General features: G+C 43.5%; 1 protein-coding gene and 1 long non-coding RNA gene across 2 annotated transcripts in view; one reads left to right on the top strand and one right to left on the bottom strand.

Annotated features, from left to right (window-relative positions):
- The window catches only part of PTPRQ (protein tyrosine phosphatase receptor type Q), a 300,600-nt gene that overhangs the window by 244,791 nt on the left and 34,215 nt on the right, over positions 1-21,594 (bottom strand). The window contains exon 16 of the mRNA XM_083182313.1: positions 1,551-1,648. Within this exon, the coding sequence (XP_083038439.1) occupies positions 1,551-1,648 (98 nt within the window). The remainder of the gene's footprint in view (positions 1-1,550; positions 1,649-21,594) is intronic.
- Positions 1-21,594, top strand: part of LOC146074357 (uncharacterized) — a 55,953-nt gene that overhangs the window by 4,291 nt on the left and 30,068 nt on the right. The window lies entirely within an intron of this gene.

The raw sequence follows: 21,594 nt of genomic DNA, 5'->3' as shown, positions 1-21,594 counted from the left end.
AATCTGTTATCACCATAACAGGTGGTAACCATAAAGTGCTCGTGTCTGTTGGGTATCCAGACAACAAGTAGATAGACAGCCATTAGGTCGACACCATTAGTTCGACAACTCAATAGGTCCACATGCTTTTAGGTCGACATGTCATTAGGTCGACATGTCATTAGGTCGACATGTCATTAGGTCGACATGTCATTAGGTTGACACTGCCATTAGGTCGACAGTGTCTAGGTCGACAGTCAAAAGGTCGACATGGTTTTTTTCACTGTTTTTTGAGCCGAGATGTGCCGACAGGCGGTATTTCATGCCCTACTATCCACTAGGGCGTGGTGGGAGAAGAAAATAGTGTGCCGAGCGCAGCGAGGGGCTGCGGTTCACTTCAAACTGTGTCCATGTCGACTGTGTCGACATTTCGGCCAAAAAACAGTGAAAAAACCATGTCGACCTAGACACTGTCGACCTAATGGCAGTGTCGACCTAATGACATGTCGACCTAATGACATGTCGACCTAATGGTATGTCGACCTAATGACATGTCGACCTAATGACATGTCGACCTAAAAGCATGTCGACCTATTGAGTTGTCGAACTAATGGTGTCGACCTAATGGCTGTCTATCTACTTGTTGTCTACAAATGGTCCCACATCCGTCTGTTGTGTGTGTCTGAACTAACTGTTCTTGCTCAATGATCTCAATTTTTTTTGAATAAGCCATCAGTTTAACAATGGTTGAATACAACACAAGATAGATAAAGGCATTAATGTTTTTGAAAATTAAACATTAATGTGTTAGAAATAATTAGCAATCTCTAATAACCCTTTCACGCAGAGATTTGGACCAGTTCAGCCTAGGTGCTTTTTTTGTGTAAGGAGTAGAATTGCTGGAACTTCGATCCTAGTCGCTACCAGGGTTATTCCTGGATCTAAACAGGGTTGCCTGCAGTGTGAAAGGTGTGACCCAGGTTTTCCCACCGGTGTCACCTTGAAAAACTGCTGATTGGCTCTCCCATACTCTGGCTAGTCCTGGCCATCTCCATGTGCACTCTGCTCCCAGGGCATTCTGTCCCAGGTGTCCCACTTTTTTGTAATGTTTAATTGCAGCATGCAGTTTGATTGACAGTTTCTCTCACTTCTATGAAATTATTTTGTGAATTTCATAGATTGTAACAAAATAAATTTTAATTGAAATTATGTTGAGGAGTTAAAAACAATAGATATTATTTAGCACATTATAGGGCAATGTTTGAATTTGTTGTAAATAGGTACAGTAAATGTCAATTATGGAGCTTACAGTATCTTGACTAATTGTATAGCCCCTGCACAATCAATTACCCACAGCAATTAATGCGGGTAATTGGATACCCCTAATAACCTGGAAATAAAGTGCTATGTGAAAGGGGGTAGTAGCTGTTTCCTGGGTCCCACCCATGTTCAAAAACCCAGGAAAAAACAGGGTCCAGCTTCTGTCTGAAAGGGCATGAGGGTTTCCAAATATTTACAGTATGGCTATTAATTAAGTTAAATTAACCAGAACTTCAATAAAAGTAGCTTACTTGAAACTTCTCGTATCCACCACGGGGTGGTTTCCAACACAAGAAAATTGAATGCTCCTCTTGGCCTAAAACCTGCAGATCAGTTGGCGGCTCAGGATCTACAAAGCAAGTTGAACATTAATTGATTATTTTGAAATGAGAATGACCCCCCCCCAAAAAAAAAAGTTTTTTGTTAGCCACAACAGTCAAATGATATTAGAGTGCTGTATAGAAAACCATCATGTACAGATGGAGCCATCCTCATCTAGGCGTCTCTGGATAGCCATGGTGAGCCATGGCTATCAATGGCATATTGTTTTTGGCAGCAATACAATACATAGGATAGTACAGTACATTACTCACTTTATCCTATTAAAGGGCTAGATGAGGATGGCTCCATCTGTATACAGTATATACAGTACATCAATAGACAATGGACCTTAATCTGGTCCACTCGTAAGGCCGTGTGCATTCGCAAGGGCCAATATTTTTGTTTTGTGCATGCGCTGGGTGCGTGCATCCACGGCAAACAAACTGTGGACAGAGGGCGGGGGCAGCGTGGCGTTGCATTAGCATATGGGAACGCCCAGATTTCTCTGGTTCTGAGGATGCTGCCGAGACATCACAGGTGGAGAAACGCGTCAACCAAAACCATTAACTGCACCATCATTCTGTGATTCACCACTGAAATACTCCGGACATAGCTGAATTTATATTGGATAAGCACCAGCAGCTGGGAGAGGATGGCAAAGTGAGCAAGTTAAGTTACATTTTACAATGTCTGGCCAGACAGTAAGTTAACCAATATTGTTGCTGTACCTAGTAAAGGACTATACTATCATACTAACAACTAAAAGGAAAAAAACACCCCTTAAAATCTAACTTAAACAGGGTGAGAAGACCACTAACCAAATGGACTAACCATTTTGACAGACTCAAACAGTAATATCAATCTACCTATATCCACAACTAACACCTATGTGTACCTTATGTGTTATGTGTCATCTGTCTAAATGGGTATTTTTATTCTGTCACTGGCACTGTCACTATGGCCCTTATTCTGATCTGTGCGGCCCGATCAGAATATGCGGCCAGGACCATGCAGGCGAATCCCCGCCTTCCATACGGATCGCCACCTCCGTCCGTACGCGGATATGTGGCGGTCCGCATGAAAGTGGACGGGGATACGCCTCCTCCATCTTGGGAGCAGCCCCTGCATTCGATGGTCGCCGAACATCGAATGCAGGGCCGCACGCTCCACCAGCTCCCGCCACCCTAGACCACACGGACACTTGTCCGTATGAAATCATGTATCGCCGGATGTCAGCTGCCCGCCCCCTACACATGCGTCACGGCTTAATTACCATGCATACGCCCTGCGTTTGCATGGGAACGCCCATGAAACGCGGGGCGTATGCATAGGGTAATGAGGCAAAGTAGCCCCTCACGCCCCTCTCCGGCGTCTAAAGAATAGGTACGGAGAAACCGCCTGCACATGCGCAGAGTGACCTCTGCACATGCGCAGTCGGAAACCATCGGCGGTCCGACCGCATGCGGAAAAATCCGCACAGAGCAGAATAAGGGCCTATAATAGGAAAAAATATATAAAAATATATCAATAAATGTGCATAATTGCTAACTAATTTTACCTAGCACAGTTTTTCATGTTTTTTTATGCTATTAAAAGGGTCAAGCAATTCTTTTTTTAAACTGCAGCAGGACACCTACTGCAATTAGACTGCCTTACTATAGATACACTATACATTATATGTTACCTTATACTGCACAGGACTATGGTGCATTTCATACGGTGCAGTGTATTGCATGCACTAGCAGCATTTTATATATATATACATAGTAATCCCAATACTCCTCATGCGTTTGTATGCTACTGTAAAAGAAAGTCTATTACAATTTTGGCTGCTTAACCACAAGGTTTCCTGAGGGCTAGGAAACGATAACCACAATATACTCCCCAATAGTGGTATAGCACCTATACTTTAAAAATGTCTACAAGTTCCATAGAGATTCAGATTCACAAACTAAATGAAGATACTTTTCCAAGAATGTATTTTATTAGTTTCTTCAAAAGTAGTATGAAAAACGACTCAACACGTTTCGCCTTACAAAGACTTCATCAGGGGAACAAGTTATAATCTTTATGGTTTTTCACAAATCTTGTGATTTAATTTGATATTCCTGAAAGACTAACTCGGAGTGAATAGCCGATCTTAAGATCCCTAAAATTCGGGAACAAGGGTGAATATCAACCTGTGATCATTGGAAGCTTTCAGGCAGATACTCCGTCTATACTGGAAACTATTATAAAACAGAAAGGTTAAAAGGCAAAATGATTTCTATTGGCTGTCCTGTATATCCATAGTTGGACCTATTATCAAAGGCGGATATCAAAAAACTTTTTGAATAGGTACCAGCAAATAAAAGCTCCTTTTGGGACCTCTGTCTCCTGCAGGGAGAGCCACTAGAATCTTTTTCTGTTTCTAGTGGCTTTCCCTGCAGGAGACAGAGGTCCCAAAGTGACTTGAAAACAGTTCATAAAGAACTGAAACGTTGTCTATGAAACTCTGTGTTGAGAGCATCATTCTGAGTGCCACACCTTTCACTGGTTTTATATATATATATATATATATATATATATATATATATATATATATATATATATATATATATATATATATACACTTGAATCCGGCACTCTTGTACCCTCTGGGCTGGAGGTGTAATGCTGGGGTGCCTTCTTTAAACCCTCGGGTTCCTCATAGAAAACAGCAACAAGAGGCACTCGTCAGTCTTCACATGTATTTATTAGAAGGTTCAACATGTTTCGGGAGACAACCTCCTATCGTCAGGGATAAATCAAGTGAATTTACAGACAGAATTCTTGCGGATTAATTTACTTGGGCAAAACAGAGACCACCTTTAGAGAACGGATGGCTAACCACCGGCCTCTATCAGAGCTGCTCTCAACTCTGGTAGAGGGGATCAACCAGTTCCCCGGCACTTCTTAGAAGCTGGCCATACAGTGTCAAGCCTTCGTTCTAAAATCAAAGACCATATCCCCTTGTCAAAAAGGGGGGGTTACCGCGGCAAGTCATTATTGAGATGTGAGACCAAGTGGATATTGAAATTAGAGTCAATGTCCCCCAAAGGTTTAAATGAAAAGTTAGGTATGCAATGCTTTTTGTAACGCTGTTTGTTTAACCCCTTCCTGCCGCAGCCTGTTTTTGCCTTCCTGACAGAGCCCTTTTTTTCAAATCTGACAGGTATCACTTAAGTGGGGATAACTTTTTTTTGCTTTTACTTATCCCAGTGATTTTGAGATTGTTTTCTCGTGACACATTGTACTTCAAGTTAGTGGTAAATTTTGGTCGATACAGTCTGTGTTTTTTTGTGAAAAATACCAAAATGTTGTAAAAAAATTGAAAATTTTGCAATTTGCAAAATGTTAAATTTTCTGCTTGTGAGACAAATAATCATACCACTCAAAATAGTTAATAACTAACATAGACCATATGTCTACTTTATGTTTCCATCATTATTTCAACCTCCTTTTAATTTTTTTGGACACTAGGAGGCTTAAAATATGAATAGCAAATTCTCAGATTTTCAAGAAAATTTCAAACACTGATTTTTTTAGGGACCAGTTCAGTTCTGATGTGACTTTGAGGGACTTGTATGTAAGACACCCCCATAAATGATGCCATTTCAAAAACTGCACCCCTCACAGTATTCAAAACAGCATTTTGGAAGTTTTTTAACCCTTTAGGTGTTTCACAGGAATTAAAACAAAGTGTAGGTGAAATTTCAAAATTTCATTTTTTTTTGCAGATTTTCAATTTTAATACATTTTTCTAAGGAACACAGTAGATTTTACTAGAGAAATGTGGCTAAAAATTGATTCCCCCAATTCTTTTGTTTTCAAAAATATCCTATATGTGGCCCTAGTGTGCACGTTGACCAAACCACAGGCTTCAAAATAGAAGGAGCACCTACTTGATTTTGGAGCCTCCTTTTTATGAGAATATTTTTTAGGCACCATGTAGGTTTCTAGGCACCATAAGATGCTAAAAGTTAGGAACCCCCCCACAAGTGACCCCATTTTGCAAACTACACCCCTCAGGGAATTCATCTAGGGGTATAGTGTACATTTCAAACCCCCAGGGGTTTCACCAATTGTGGTACAACTGGGCTGTGAAAATGAAAAATTACATTTTTTTACACAAAAATGCAGTTCTGGCTCAAAGTTTTTCATTTTCACAAGGAATGAAGGAGACAAAGCACCCCAAAATCTGTGCCCCAATTTCTCCCGAGTACGGCAATGCCTCATATGTGACCAAAAAATACCATTTGGGTGCATGGCAGGACTCAGAAGGGAAGGAGTGATATTTGGATTTTGCAGCACAGATTCTGGTGGAATGAATGGTGGGTGCTATGTTGCATTAGCAAGACCCCCGAAGCACCAATACAGTGGAACCCCCCCACAAGTGACCCCATTTTGCAAACTACACCCCTCAGGGAATTCATCTAGGGGTATAGTGTACATTTCAAACCCCCAGGGGTTTCACCAATTGTGGTACAACTGGGCTGTGAAAATGAAAAATTACATTTTTTACACAAAATTGCATTTCTGGCTCAAAATTTTTCATTTTCACAAGGAATGAAGGAGACAAAGCACCCCAAAATCTGTGCCCCAATTTCTCCCGAGTACGGCAATGCCTCATATGTGACCAAAAAATACCATTTGGGTGCATGGCAGGACTCAGAAGGGAAGGAGTGATTTTTGGATTTTGCAGCACAGATTCTGGTGGAATGAATGGTGGGTGCTATGTCGCATTAGCAAGACCCCCGAAGCACCAATACAGTGGAACCCCCCCACAAGTGACCCCATTTTGCAAACTACACCCCTCAGGGAATTCATCTAGGGGTATAGTGTACATTTCTAACCCCCAGGGGTTTCACCAATTGTGGTACAACTGGGCTGTGAAAATGAAAAATTACATTTTTTTACACAAAAATGCAGTTCTGGCTCAAAATTTTTCATTTTCACAAGGAATGAAGGAGACAAAGCACCCCAAAATCTGTGCCCCAATTTCTCCCGAGTACGGCAATGCCTCATATGTGACCAAAAAATACCATTTGGGTGCATGGCAGGACTCAGAAGGGAAGGAGTGATTTTTGGATTTTGCAGCACAGATTCTGGTGGAATGAATGGTGGGTGCTATGTCGCATTAGCAAGACCCCCGAAGCACCAATAGAGTGGAACCCCCCACAAGTGACCCCATTTTGCAAACTACACCCCTCAGGGAATTCATCTAGGGGTATAGTGTACATTTCAAACCCTAAGGGGTTTCACCAATTGTGGTACAACTGGGCTGTGAAAATGAAAAATTACATTTTTTACACAAAAATGCAGTTCTGGCTCAAAATTTTTCATTTTCACAAGGAATGAAGGAGACAAAGCACCCCAAAATCTGTGCCCCAATTTCTCCCGAGTACGGCAATGCCTCATATGTGACCAAAAAATACCATTTGGGTGCATGGCAGGACTCAGAAGGGAAGGAGTGATTTTTGGATTTTGCAGCACAGATTCTGGTGGAATGAATGGTGGGTGCTATGTCGCATTAGCAAGACCCCCGAAGCACCAATAGAGTGGAACCCCCCACAAGTGACCCCATTTTGCAAACTACACCCCTCAGGGAATTCATCTAGGGGTATAGTGTACATTTCAAACCCTAAGGGGTTTCACCAATTGTGGTACAACTGGGCTGTGAAAATGAAAAATTACATTTTTTACACAAAAATGCAGTTCTGGCTCAAAATTTTTCATTTTCACAAGGAATGAAGGAGACAAAGCACCCCAAAATCTGTGCCCCAATTTCTCCCGAGTACGGCAATGCCTCATATGTGACCAAAAAATACCATTTGGGTGCATGGCAGGACTCAGAAGGGAAGGAGTGATTTTTGGATTTTGCAGCACAGATTCTGGTGGAATGAATGGTGGGTGCTATGTCGCATTAGCAAGACCCCCGAAGCACCAATACAGTGGAACCCCCCCACAAGTGACCCCATTTTGCAAACTACACCCCTCAGGGAATTCATCTAGGGGTATAGTGTACATTTCAAACCCCCAGGGGTTTCACCAATTGTGGTACAACTGGGCTGTGAAAATGAAAAATTACATTTTTTTACACAAAAATGCAGTTCTGGCTTAAAATTTTTCATTTTCACAAGGAATGAAGGAGACAAAGCACCCCAAAATCTGTGCCCCAATTTCTCCCGAGTACGGCAATGCCTCATATGTGACCAAAAAATACCATTTGGGTGCATGGCAGGACTCAAAAGGGAAGGAGTGATTTTTGGATTTTGCAGCACAGATTCTGGTGGAATGAATGGTGGGTGCTATGTCGCATTAGCAAGACCCCCGAAGCACCAATACAGTGGAACCCCCCCACAAGTGACCCCATTTTGCAAACTACACCCCTCAGGGAATTCATCTAGGGGTATAGTGTACATTTCAAACCCCCAGGGGTTTCACCAATTGTGGTACAACTGGGCTGTGAAAATGAAAAATTACATTTTTTACACAAAAATGCAGTTCTGGCTCAAAATTTTTCATTTTCACAAGGAATGAAGGAGACAAAGCACCCCAAAATCTGTGCCCCAATTTCTCCCGAGTACGGTAATGCCTCATATGTGACCAAAAAATACCATTTGGGTGCATGGCAGGACTCAGAAGGGAAGGAGTGATTTTTGGATTTTGCAGCACAGATTCTGGTGGAATGAATGGTGGGTGCTATGTCGCATTAGCAAGACCCCCGAAGCACCAATACAGTGGAACCCCCCCACAAGTGACCCCATTTTGCAAACTACACCCCTCAGGGAATTCATCTAGGGGTATAGTGTACATTTCTAACCACCAGGGGTTTCACCAATTGTGGTACAACTGGGCTGTGAAAATAAAAAATTACATTTTTTTTACACAAAAATGCAGTTCGGGCTCAAAATTTTTCATTTTCACAAGGAATAAAGGAGACAAAGCACCCCAAAATCTGTGCCCCAATTTCTCCCGAGTACGGCAATGCCTCATATGTGACCAAAAAATACCATTTGGGTGCATGGCAGAACTCAGAAGGGAAGGAGTGATTTTTGGATTTTGCAGCACAGATTCTGGTGGAATGAATGGTGGGTGCTATGTCGCATTAGCAAGACCCCCGAAGCACCAATACAGTGGAACCCCCCCCACAAGTGACCCCATTTTGCAAACTACACCCCTCAGGGAATTCATCTAGGGGTATAGTGTACATTTCAAACCCCCAGGGGTTTCACCAATTGTGGTACAACTGGGCTGTGAAAATGAAAAATTACATTTTTTTACACAAAAATGCAGTTCTGGCTCAAAATTTTTCATTTTCACAAGGAATGAAGGAGACAAAGCACCCCAAAATCTGTGCCCCAATTTCTCCCGAGTACGGCAATGCCTCATATGTGACCAAAAAATACCATTTGGGTGCAAGGCAGGACTCAGAAGGGAAGGAGTAATTTTTGGATTTTGCAGCACAGATTCTGGTGGAATGAATGGTGGGTGCTATGTCGCATTAGCAAGACCCCCGAAGCACCAATACAGTGGAACCCCCCCACAAGTGACCCCATTTTGCAAACTACACCCCTCAGGGAATTCATCTAGGGGTATAGTGTACATTTCAAACCCCCAGGGGTTTCACCAATTGTGGTACAACTGGGCTGTGAAAATGAAAAATTACATTTTTTACACAAAAATGCAGTTCTGGCTCAAGATTTTTCATTTTCACAAGGAATGAAGGAGACAAAGCACCCCAAAATCTGTGCCCCAATTTCTCCCGAGTACGGCAATGCCTCATATGTGACCAAAAAATACCATTTGGGTGCATGGCAGGACTCAGAAGGGAAGGAGTGATTTTTGGATTTTGCAGCACAGATTCTGGTGGAATGAATGGTGGGTGCTATGTCGCATTAGCAAGACCCCCGAAGCACCAATACAGTGGAACCCCCCCACAAGTGACCCCATTTTGCAAACTACACCCCTCAGGGAATTCATCTAGGGGTATAGTGTACATTTCAAACCCCCAGGGGTTTCACCAATTGTGGTACAACTGGGCTGTGAAAATGAAAAATTACATTTTTTACACAAAAATGCAGTTCTGGCTCAAAATTTTTCATTTTCACAAGGAATGAAGGAGACAAAGCACCCCAAAATCTGTGCCCCAATTTCTCCCGAGTACGGCAATGCCTCATATGTGACCAAAAAATACCATTTGGGTGCATGGCAGGACTCAAAAGGGAAGGAGTGATTTTTGGATTTTGCAGCACAGATTCTGGTGGAATGAATGGTGGGTGCTATGTCGCATTAGCAAGACCCCCGAAGCACCAATACAGTGGAACCCCCCCACAAGTGACCCCATTTTGCAAACTACACCCCTCAGGGAATTCATCTAGGGGTATAGTGTACATTTCAAACCCCCAGGGGTTTCACCAATTGTGGTACAACTGGGCTGTGAAAATGAAAAATTACATTTTTTACACAAAAATGCAGTTCTGGCTCAAAATTTTTCATTTTCACAAGGAATGAAGGAGACAAAGCACCCCAAAATCTGTGCCCCAATTTCTCCCGAGTACGGTAATGCCTCATATGTGACCAAAAAATACCATTTGGGTGCATGGCAGGACTCAGAAGGGAAGGAGTGATTTTTGGATTTTGCAGCACAGATTCTGGTGGAATGAATGGTGGGTGCTATGTCGCATTAGCAAGACCCCTGAAGCACCAATACAGTGGAACCCCCCCACAAGTGACCCCATTTTGCAAACTACACCCCTCAGGAAATTCATCTAGGGGTATAGTGTACATTTCTAACCACCAGGGGTTTCACCAATTGTGGTACAACTGGGCTGTGAAAATAAAAAATTACATTTTTTTTACACAAAAATGCAGTTCGGGCTCAAAATTTTTCATTTTCACAAGGAATAAAGGAGACAAAGCACCCCAAAATCTGTGCCCCAATTTCTCCCGAGTACGGCAATGCCTCATATGTGACCAAAAAATACCATTTGGGTGCATGGCAGAACTCAGAAGGGAAGGAGTGATTTTTGGATTTTGCAGCACAGATTCTGGTGGAATGAATGGTGGGTGCTATGTCGCATTAGCAAGACCCCCGAAGCACCAATACAGTGGAACCCCCCCCACAAGTGACCCCATTTTGCAAACTACACCCCTCAGGGAATTCATCTAGGGGTATAGTGTACATTTCAAACACCCAGGGGTTTCACCAATTGTGGTACAACTGGGCTGTGAAAATGAAAAATTACATTTTTTTACACAAAAATGCAGTTCTGGCTCAAAATTTTTCATTTTCACAAGGAATGAAGGAGACAAAGCACCCCAAAATCTGTGCCCCAATTTCTCCCGAGGACGGCAATGCCTCATATGTGACCAAAAAATACCATTTGGGTGCAAGGCAGGACTCAGAAGGGAAGGAGTAATTTTTGGATTTTGCAGCACAGATTCTGGTGGAATGAATGGTGGGTGCTATGTCGCATTAGCAAGACCCCCGAAGCACCAATACAGTGGAACCCCCCCACAAGTGACCCCATTTTGCAAACTACACCCCTCAGGGAATTCATCTAGGGGTATAGTGTACATTTATAACCCCCAGGGGTTTCACCAATTGTGGTACAACTGGGCTGTGAAAATAAAAAATTACATTTTTTTACACAAAAATGTAGTTCTGGCTCAAAATTTTTCATTTTCACAAGGAATGAAGGAGACAAAGCACCCCAAAATCTGTGTCCCAATTTCTCCCGAGTACGGCAATGCCTCATATGTGACCAAAAAATACCATTTGGGTGCATGGCAGGACTCAGAAGGGAAGGAGTGATTTTTGGATTTTGCAGCACAGATTCTGGTGGAATGAATGGTGGGTGCTATGTCGCATTAGCAAGACCCCCGAAGCACCAATAGAGTGGAACCCCCCACAAGTGACCCCATTTTGCAAACTACACCCCTCAGGGAATTCATCTAGGGGTATAGTGTACATTTCAAACCCTAAGGGGTTTCACCAATTGTGGTACAACTGGGCTGTGAAAATGAAAAATTACATTTTTTACACAAAAATGCAGTTCTGGCTCAAAATTTTTCATTTTCACAAGGAATGAAGGAGACAAAGCACCCCAAAATCTGTGCCCCAATTTCTCCCGAGTACGGCAATGCCTCATATGTGACCAAAAAATACCATTTGGGTGCATGGCAGGACTCAGAAGGGAAGGAGTGATTTTTGGATTTTGCAGCACAGATTCTGGTGGAATGAATGGTGGGTGCTATGTCGCATTAGCAAGACCCCCGAAGCACCAATAGAGTGGAACCCCCCACAAGTGACCCCATTTTGCAAACTACACCCCTCAGGGAATTCATCTAGGGGTATAGTGTACATTTCAAACCCTAAGGGGTTTCACCAATTGTGGTACAACTGGGCTGTGAAAATGAAAAATTACATTTTTTACACAAAAATGCAGTTCTGGCTCAAAATTTTTCATTTTCACAAGGAATGAAGGAGACAAAGCACCCCAAAATCTGTGCCCCAATTTCTCCCGAGTACGGCAATGCCTCATATGTGACCAAAAAATACCATTTGGGTGCATGGCAGGACTCAGAAGGGAAGGAGTGATTTTTGGATTTTGCAGCACAGATTCTGGTGGAATGAATGGTGGGTGCTATGTCGCATTAGCAAGACCCCCGAAGCACCAATACAGTGGAACCCCCCCACAAGTGACCCCATTTTGCAAACTACACCCCTCAGGGAATTCATCTAGGGGTATAGTGTACATTTCAAACCCCCAGGGGTTTCACCAATTGTGGTACAACTGGGCTGTGAAAATGAAAAATTACATTTTTTACACAAAAATGCAGTTCTGGCTTAAAATTTTTCATTTTCACAAGGAATGAAGGAGACAAAGCACCCCAAAATCTGTGCCCCAATTTCTCCCGAGTACGGCAATGCCTCATATGTGACCAAAAAATACCATTTGGGTGCATGGCAGGACTCAAAAGGGAAGGAGTGATTTTTGGATTTTGCAGCACAGATTCTGGTGGAATGAATGGTGGGTGCTATGTCGCATTAGCAAGACCCCCGAAGCACCAATACAGTGGAACCCCCCCACAAGTGACCCCATTTTGCAAACTACACCCCTCAGGGAATTCATCTAGGGGTATAGTGTACATTTCAAACCCCCAGGGGTTTCACCAATTGTGGTACAACTGGGCTGTGAAAATGAAAAATTACATTTTTTACACAAAAATGCAGTTCTGGCTCAAAATTTTTCATTTTCACAAGGAATGAAGGAGACAAAGCACCCCAAAATCTGTGCCCCAATTTCTCCCGAGTACGGTAATGCCTCATATGTGACCAAAAAATACCATTTGGGTGCATGGCAGGACTCAGAAGGGAAGGAGTGATTTTTGGATTTTGCAGCACAGATTCTGGTGGAATGAATGGTGGGTGCTATGTCGCATTAGCAAGACCCCCGAAGCACCAATACAGTGGAACCCCCCCACAAGTGACCCCATTTTGCAAACTACACCCCTCAGGGAATTCATCTAGGGGTATAGTGTACATTTCTAACCACCAGGGGTTTCACCAATTGTGGTACAACTGGGCTGTGAAAATAAAAAATTACATTTTTTTTACACAAAAATGCAGTTCGGGCTCAAAATTTTTCATTTTCACAAGGAATAAAGGAGACAAAGCACCCCAAAATCTGTGCCCCAATTTCTCCCGAGTACGGCAATGCCTCATATGTGACCAAAAAATACCATTTGGGTGCATGGCAGAACTCAGAAGGGAAGGAGTGATTTTTGGATTTTGCAGCACAGATTCTGGTGGAATGAATGGTGGGTGCTATGTCGCATTAGCAAGACCCCCGAAGCACCAATACAGTGGAACCCCCCCCACAAGTGACCCCATTTTGCAAACTACACCCCTCAGGGAATTCATCTAGGGGTATAGTGTACATTTCAAACCCCCAGGGGTTTCACCAATTGTGGTACAACTGGGCTGTGAAAATGAAAAATTACATTTTTTTACACAAAAATGCAGTTCTGGCTCAAAATTTTTCATTTTCACAAGGAATGAAGGAGACAAAGCACCCCAAAATCTGTGCCCCAATTTCTCCCGAGTACGGCAATGCCTCATATGTGACCAAAAAATACCATTTGGGTGCAAGGCAGGACTCAGAAGGGAAGGAGTAATTTTTGGATTTTGCAGCACAGATTCTGGTGGAATGAATGGTGGGTGCTATGTCGCATTAGCAAGACCCCCGAAGCACCAATACAGTGGAACCCCCCCACAAGTGACCTCATTTTGCAAACTACACCCCTCAGGGAATTCATCTAGGGGTATAGTGTACATTTCAAACCCCCAGGGGTTTCACCAATTGTGGTACAACTGGGCTGTGAAAATGAAAAATTACATTTTTTACACAAAAATGCAGTTCTGGCTCAAGATTTTTCATTTTCACAAGGAATGAAGGAGACAAAGCACCCCAAAATCTGTGCCCCAATTTCTCCCGAGTACGGCAATGCCTCATATGTGACCAAAAAATACCATTTGGGTGCATGGCAGGACTCAGAAGGGAAGGAGTGATTTTTGGATTTTGCAGCACAGATTCTGGTGGAATGAATGGTGGGTGCTATGTCGCATTAGCAAGACCCCCGAAGCACCAATACAGTGGAACCCCCCCACAAGTGACCCCATTTTGCAAACTACACCCCTCAGGGAATTCATCTAGGGGTATAGTGTACATTTCAAACCCCCAGGGGTTTCACCAATTGTGGTACAACTGGGCTGTGAAAATGAAAAATTACATTTTTTACACAAAAATGCAGTTCTGGCTCAAAATTTTTCATTTTCACAAGGAATGAAGGAGACAAAGCACCCCAAAATCTGTGCCCCAATTTCTCCCGAGTACGGCAATGCCTCATATGTGACCAAAAAATACCATTTGGGTGCATGGCAGGACTCAAAAGGGAAGGAGTGATTTTTGGATTTTGCAGCACAGATTCTGGTGGAATGAATGGTGGGTGCTATGTCGCATTAGCAAGACCCCCGAAGCACCAATACAGTGGAACCCCCCCACAAGTGACCCCATTTTGCAAACTACACCCCTCAGGGAATTCATCTAGGGGTATAGTGTACATTTCAAACCCCCAGGGGTTTCACCAATTGTGGTACAACTGGGCTGTGAAAATGAAAAATTACATTTTTTACACAAAAATGCAGTTCTGGCTCAAAATTTTTCATTTTCACAAGGAATGAAGGAGACAAAGCACCCCAAAATCTGTGCCCCAATTTCTCCCGAGTACGGTAATGCCTCATATGTGACCAAAAAATACCATTTGGGTGCATGGCAGGACTCAGAAGGGAAGGAGTGATTTTTGGATTTTGCAGCACAGATTCTGGTGGAATGAATGGTGGGTGCTATGTCGCATTAGCAAGACCCCCGAAGCACCAATACAGTGGAACCCCCCCACAAGTGACCCCATTTTGCAAACTACACCCCTCAGGGAATTCATCTAGGGGTATAGTGTACATTTCTAACCACCAGGGGTTTCACCAATTGTGGTACAACTGGGCTGTGAAAATAAAAAATTACATTTTTTTTACACAAAAATGCAGTTCGGGCTCAAAATTTTTCATTTTCACAAGGAATAAAGGAGACAAAGCACCCCAAAATCTGTGCCCCAATTTCTCCCGAGTACGGCAATGCCTCATATGTGACCAAAAAATACCATTTGGGTGCATGGCAGAACTCAGAAGGGAAGGAGTGATTTTTGGATTTTGCAGCACAGATTCTGGTGGAATGAATGGTGGGTGCTATGTCGCATTAGCAAGACCCCCGAAGCACCAATACAGTGGAACCCCCCCACAAGTGACCCCATTTTGCAAACTACACCCCTCAGGGAATTCATCTAGGGGTATAGTGTACATTTCAAACACCCAGGGGTTTCACCAATTGTGGTACAACTGGGCTGTGAAAATGAAAAATTACATTTTTTTACACAAAAATGCAGTTCTGGCTCAAAATTTTTCATTTTCACAAGGAATGAAGGAGACAAAGCACCCCAAAATCTGTGCCCCAATTTCTCCCGAGTACGGCAATGCCTCATATGTGACCAAAAAATACCATTTGGGTGCAAGGCAGGACTCAGAAGGGAAGGAGTAATTTTTGGATTTTGCAGCACAGATTCTGGTGGAATGAATGGTGGGTGCTATGTCGCATTAGCAAGACCCCCGAAGCACCAATACAGTGGAACCCCCCCCACAAGTGACCCCATTTTGCAAACTACACCCCTCAAGGAATTCATCTAGGGGTATAGTGTACATTTCAAACTCCCAGGGGTTTCACCAATTGAGGTACAACTGGGCTGTGAAAATGAAAAATTACCTTTTTTTTACACAAAAATGCAGTTTGGGCTCAAAATTTTTCATTTTCACAAGGAATGAAGGAGACAAAGCACCCCAAAATCTGTGCCCCAATTTCTCCCGAGTACGGCAATGCCTCATATGTGACCAAAAATGGCAGGACTCAGAAGGGAAGGAGTGATATTTGGATTTTGCAGCACACATTCTGGTGGAATGAATGGTGGGTGCTATGTTGCATTAGCAAGACCCCCGAAGCACCAATACAGTGGAACCCCCCCACAAGTGACCCCATTTTGCAAACTACACCCCTCAGGGAATTCATCTAGGGGTATAGTGTACATTTATAACCCCCAGGGGTTTCACCAATTGTGGTACAACTGGGCTGTGAAAATAAAAAATTACATTTTTTTACACAAAAATGTAGTTCTGGCTCAAAATTTTTCATTTTCACAAGGAATGAAGGAGACAAAGCACCCCAAAATCTGTGTCCCAATTTCTCCCGAGTACGGCAATGCCTCATATGTGACCAAAAAATACCATTTGGGTGCATGGCAGGACTCAGAAGGGAAGGAGTGATATTTGGATTTTGCAGCATAGATTCTGGTGGAATGAATGGTGGGTGCTATGTCGCATTAGCAAGACCCCCGAAGCACGGTGAAATGATGAACCTAATAATCCATAGATGTGTGGTATATTTTAAAGCACTCCTTCATACATAGGCCGGGTTTGTAGGGGCAAGTTTCACAGTGGAAAATAGTTTGCTTTCGTATTCCCTTTTTATAACAAACTTTGCACCTTTTTTGTGTCCTGCCCTTTATTCCAGTGGAGGGGATTTCGTTTGGAAAATGCTGCCCTGATACAATACGGGGGCCAGTACTAGAAGTACTGGGGCCAGTCCTAGAAGTACTGGGGCCCTCTGCCTGCTGGTTCCCAAATATTAGGCCCTTTATGACTTCCTCTTGAAAGTGCATAAATGTCCCCATCTGGCTGGTAGAACGGAATAGTACGTAAGCGTTATACAGTGCCATCTGGATGATATACACGGCCAGCTTCTTGTACCATATTTTTGTTTTCCGCAGGGCACTGTATGGCTTCAGTACCTGATCTGAAAGATCCACTCCGCCCATGTGCTTATTGTAATCTAGGATACAAATAGGTTTTGAGGTGTGGGTACTGGTACCTCGTACAGGGACGGAGGTGGTACTGTCTCCGTGAATTGTTGTCAGTATAAGGACATCCCTCTTGTCCTTATATTTGACCAACAACATATTTTCGGTGCATATTCCCCTGCTTTCACCCTTTCTCAGTAATTGGGCAACGTGCGTTTTTGGGAGGCCTCTTTGGTTCTTGCGCACAGTACCGCAAGCTGCTGTACCTCTTGAACCAAGGGCCTTAAACAGGGGGATGCTGGTGTAAAAGTTATCCACATAGAGGTGATAACCTTTATCCAGGAAGGGGTGCACTAAATCCCAGACAATCTTTCCACTAACACCTACGAGGGAGGGGGGGCATTCTGGCGGTTCAATTCTTGTGTCCTTCCCTTCATATACCCTAAACCTGTGGGTGTACCCTGAGGTACTTTCGCACAGCTTATACATTTTTATGCCATACCTTGCCCTCTTATTGGGAAGGTACTGGCGGAATTTAACCCTTCCTTTAAAATGTATAAGTGACTCGTCCACACAAATTAATTTTTGGGGGATGTACATCTCAGCAAATTTGGCGCTGAAATGATCAATGACCGGCCTGACTTTGAATAGCCGGTCAAAGGTGGGATCATCTCTGGGTGGGCACTGTGCATTATCGTTGTAATGCAAAAATTTAAGGATCGTCTCAAAACGAGTCCGGGTCATGGCCATACGATGAAGTGGGGTGCTGTACAGAACATCTGTACTCCAATATTGCCTAATTTCTGGCTTTTTAACTATGCCCATATGTAACACCAGACCCCAAAACGTCATCATCTCTACTGCATCTACAGGGGTCCACCTAGCAAATGATGACGTGGGGTTTTGGGCAATAAACTGCTGGGCATATAAATTACTTTGGTCCACCATTAAATTTATAAAATCATCAGAGAAAAAGACTTTGAAAAAGTCAATTTCTTTGAGGCCTGTACTATCAAATTGGATTCCTGGGTTGGCCAAAAACTCAGGAACCTGGGGCTCAAAATTGTCTGGTGGTGGGGTCCATACGAGATCAATCATTGGGGGGGGGGGTCTCAGCTGCTCTACGGGGGCGTCTTTGAGGGGGTCCCTCATCACTAGAGGAGGAAGAGGAGCTTAAGACAAATGCCAATTCATCGCTTACTTCACTGGCTGTGTCAGTGTCAGAGGCAAGAAGGGCATATGCCTCTTCCGCTGAAAACAGTCTTTGCGATGATTGGGACATTTTTATTATTTTTAAGTGTAGTGTTTCAACACGTGTATAGTGTAGGGGGGGGTACAAACTTTATTTCAACACGGGGGGTATGTAGTGTGTATGTAGTGCTTTAACACGTGTAAGTTTAAAAGAAAAAAAAAAAAGCTCCTGCGCCAAAAATTGAGCACAGATGTTGGTCAGTAACGTCCATCACTGATCAGCGCTCAGCGGGCACAGGACACCCACAAAAGCACCGTGGGTGTAAAAACAATTAAAAAAAAAACAAACCACAGCACTCTCCAAAAAAAAAAAAATTAAAAAAAACTGCTGAAAAAAAATTATATCAACTCTGTGCCAAAAATGCTGTTCAGTGATGTACGTCACTGATCAGCGCTCAGCGGCCACAGGACACCCACAAAAGCAACGTGGGTGTAAAAACAATTTAAAAAAAAAAAACACAGCACTCTCCAAAAAAAAAACAATAAAAAAAAAACTGCTGAAAAAAAATTATATCAACCCTGTGCCAAAAATGCTGTTCAGTGATGTACGTCACTGATCAGCGCTCAGCGGCCACAGGACACCCACAAAAGCAACGTGGGTGTAAAAACAATTTAAAAAAAAAAAACCACAGCACTCTCCCAAAAAAAAAACAATTAAAAAAAACTGCTGAAAAAAAATGATATCAACCCTGTGCCAAAAATGCTGTTCAGTGATGTACGTCACTGATCAGCGCTCAGCGGCCACAGGACACCCACAAAAGCAACGTGGGTGTAAAAACAATAAAAAAAAAAAAAACCACAGCACTCTCCAAAAAAAAAACAATTAAAAAAAACTGCTGAAAAAAAATTATATCAACCCTGTGCCAAAAATGCTGTTCAGTGATGTACGTCACTGATCAGCGCTCAGCGGCCACAGGACACCCACAAAAGCAACGTGGGTGTAAAAACAAAACCCCACAGCACTCTCCAAAAAAAAAAAACTGCTGATCTGTGCAACACTTATTTTCAGTGAGGGGCAGCAGGCACACAACTGTGGGTGCAACCTGACAGGGTATATATAAAAAAAAAAAACCTGCACCCCAAAAAAAGGTGCTGATCACTTAGTTTATAGTGATCAGCACAAAAGGGGGGCAGCAGGGGGGAGCAGATACAAAATTATAGCACAAAATAATATCACACAATTTAAATCTCTGCCTCAATGACGCTGCTGCAGCAGCAGCAGCAGCAACACAAGGAAGTCACAAGGAAGTCACACCAGGAGCTGGCAGCACGAATGCCACCAACGATCAGGTCAGTATAGGGCACAGATGGGCACGGAGACCGCTCTGCACGCTGTTCCTGACCGGAATGGCGGCTGCAGGGCTGTCTCCGCTACCTCATTTGAGGTGAAATGGCTGTGATTGGTCCGTCGGTCCGACGGACCAATCACAGCCTTTTGGGGGCAGGTGGGGTGAGGTGGGGTGACACCAGTGTCACCCTTACACCCGGTGGTGATTGGTGCTGTACTTTACAGCACCAATCACCACCGATCCCTGTGTCACCGGCGAACGTTATTCGCCGGTACACAGAAAACGCTGTAATTGGCTGTTCACATTGAACAGCCAATCACAGCGATCGCCGAACGGGGGGGTATCGCTGCCCCCCCTGGGCAATGAGGGAAGATGTCTGCTGTCAGGGACAGCAGACATCGTCCCTCTGTCACCGCGTCTGTAGACGCGGTGGCACTTTGAAGTCATGACGTACATGTACGTCATGTGTCGGGAAGTACATCCCGGCCATGACGTACATGTACGTCAAATGTCGGGAAGGGGTTAAGACAGGGATCTATGGCATGCTGATGATTGTGCAATAACATTATGATTCATTATAAAAAAAAATTAATCTATTTAAGTGATTTGGATTGTTGTACCAATAAGCTCTATGTGCTAAAATGTAATTGTTTTATGTACTGTATATATTTGTATTTTGTATATATTTTGTATATGTTTTGTATCCACTGACAGCAGCTGCAACCTAATCCTCCCTGATGTGAGACAACTGATTGTAGTCCACAGGTGAGGAGGTGTGGCTATGGAGGTGGATAACACTGATTGGTGGAGGTGGAACTTGTGGGTGAATAAATTCTGTCTGTAAATTCAATTGATTTATTCTTGACGATGGGAGGTTGTCTCCCGAAACATGTTGGACCTTCTAATAAATACATGTGAAGACTGACGAGTGCCTCTTGTTGCTGTTATATATATATATATATATATATATATATATATATATATATATATATATATATGTATTTATGCCCTGAGGACGGGGATATTTCCCGAAAGCGCTTGGCACTAATACACTTTGTTTTTCTTATGTTCATTTGACTGCATTGACTCTTTTGTTTGAGTGCCACCCCCCGGCCCCCAAGCTGGAATATATATATATATATATATATATATATATATATATATATATAGCAGATTGAGGACAGAGGCACTCCAGGGTCTTAGTAATCACAGAGGCAGACACAGGGGTAAGTGCGTGCAACGTTTCGGTCATTGGCCCTTATTCTGATCGGTGCGGCCGGAGCCGATTATGCGGCCAGGACCGTGCGTGCGAAACCCCGCCTTCCATACGGATCGCCAACTCCGTCCGTATGCGGTAAGAAGCTGGCCGAACGGACCGCACGTGTATTTTTCACGGAATACGCCTCCTCCATCTAAGGGAACCTCCCCCATCATTCGATGGTCGCAGACCATCGAATGCAGGACTGAGTGCTCCACCAGCTCCCGCAACCTCAGACCACAAGGACATTTTTCCGTGCAAAAGCAGGGATCTGGGCGGGCAGCTGACATCCGGCGATGTCATATGTCCGCCCCCTACACATGCGTCACGACTGCATTACCATACGTACGCCCAGCGTTTGCATGGGAACGCCCATGAATGCATATGGTAATAGCCCAAATAGCCCTTCACGCCCCTCTCCACCCCCTGTTCGGAGTGTTCACATATCATGCGGGATTTGGCCGTACGCCCCGCTCGCACATGCGCAGAGACGCCTCTGCACATGCGCAGACACAAAACATCGGCGGGCCGAACGCACGCGGATATATCCGCACCGATCAGAATAAGGGCCTTTATTTGACCTTTTTCAAGCTCGAAAAGAGCTTGAAAAAGGTCAAATAAAGACCGAATCCCCTGTGTCTGCCTCTGTGATTACTAAGACCCTGGAGTGCCTCTGTCCTCAATCTGCTA

This window comes from Crinia signifera, chromosome 4 (genome assembly GCF_055691185.1).
Source record: "Crinia signifera chromosome 4, ASM5569118v1, whole genome shotgun sequence".
Lineage (NCBI taxonomy): Eukaryota > Metazoa > Chordata > Amphibia > Anura > Myobatrachidae > Crinia > Crinia signifera.
This window is presented reverse-complemented; position numbering and strand designations above follow the sequence as displayed.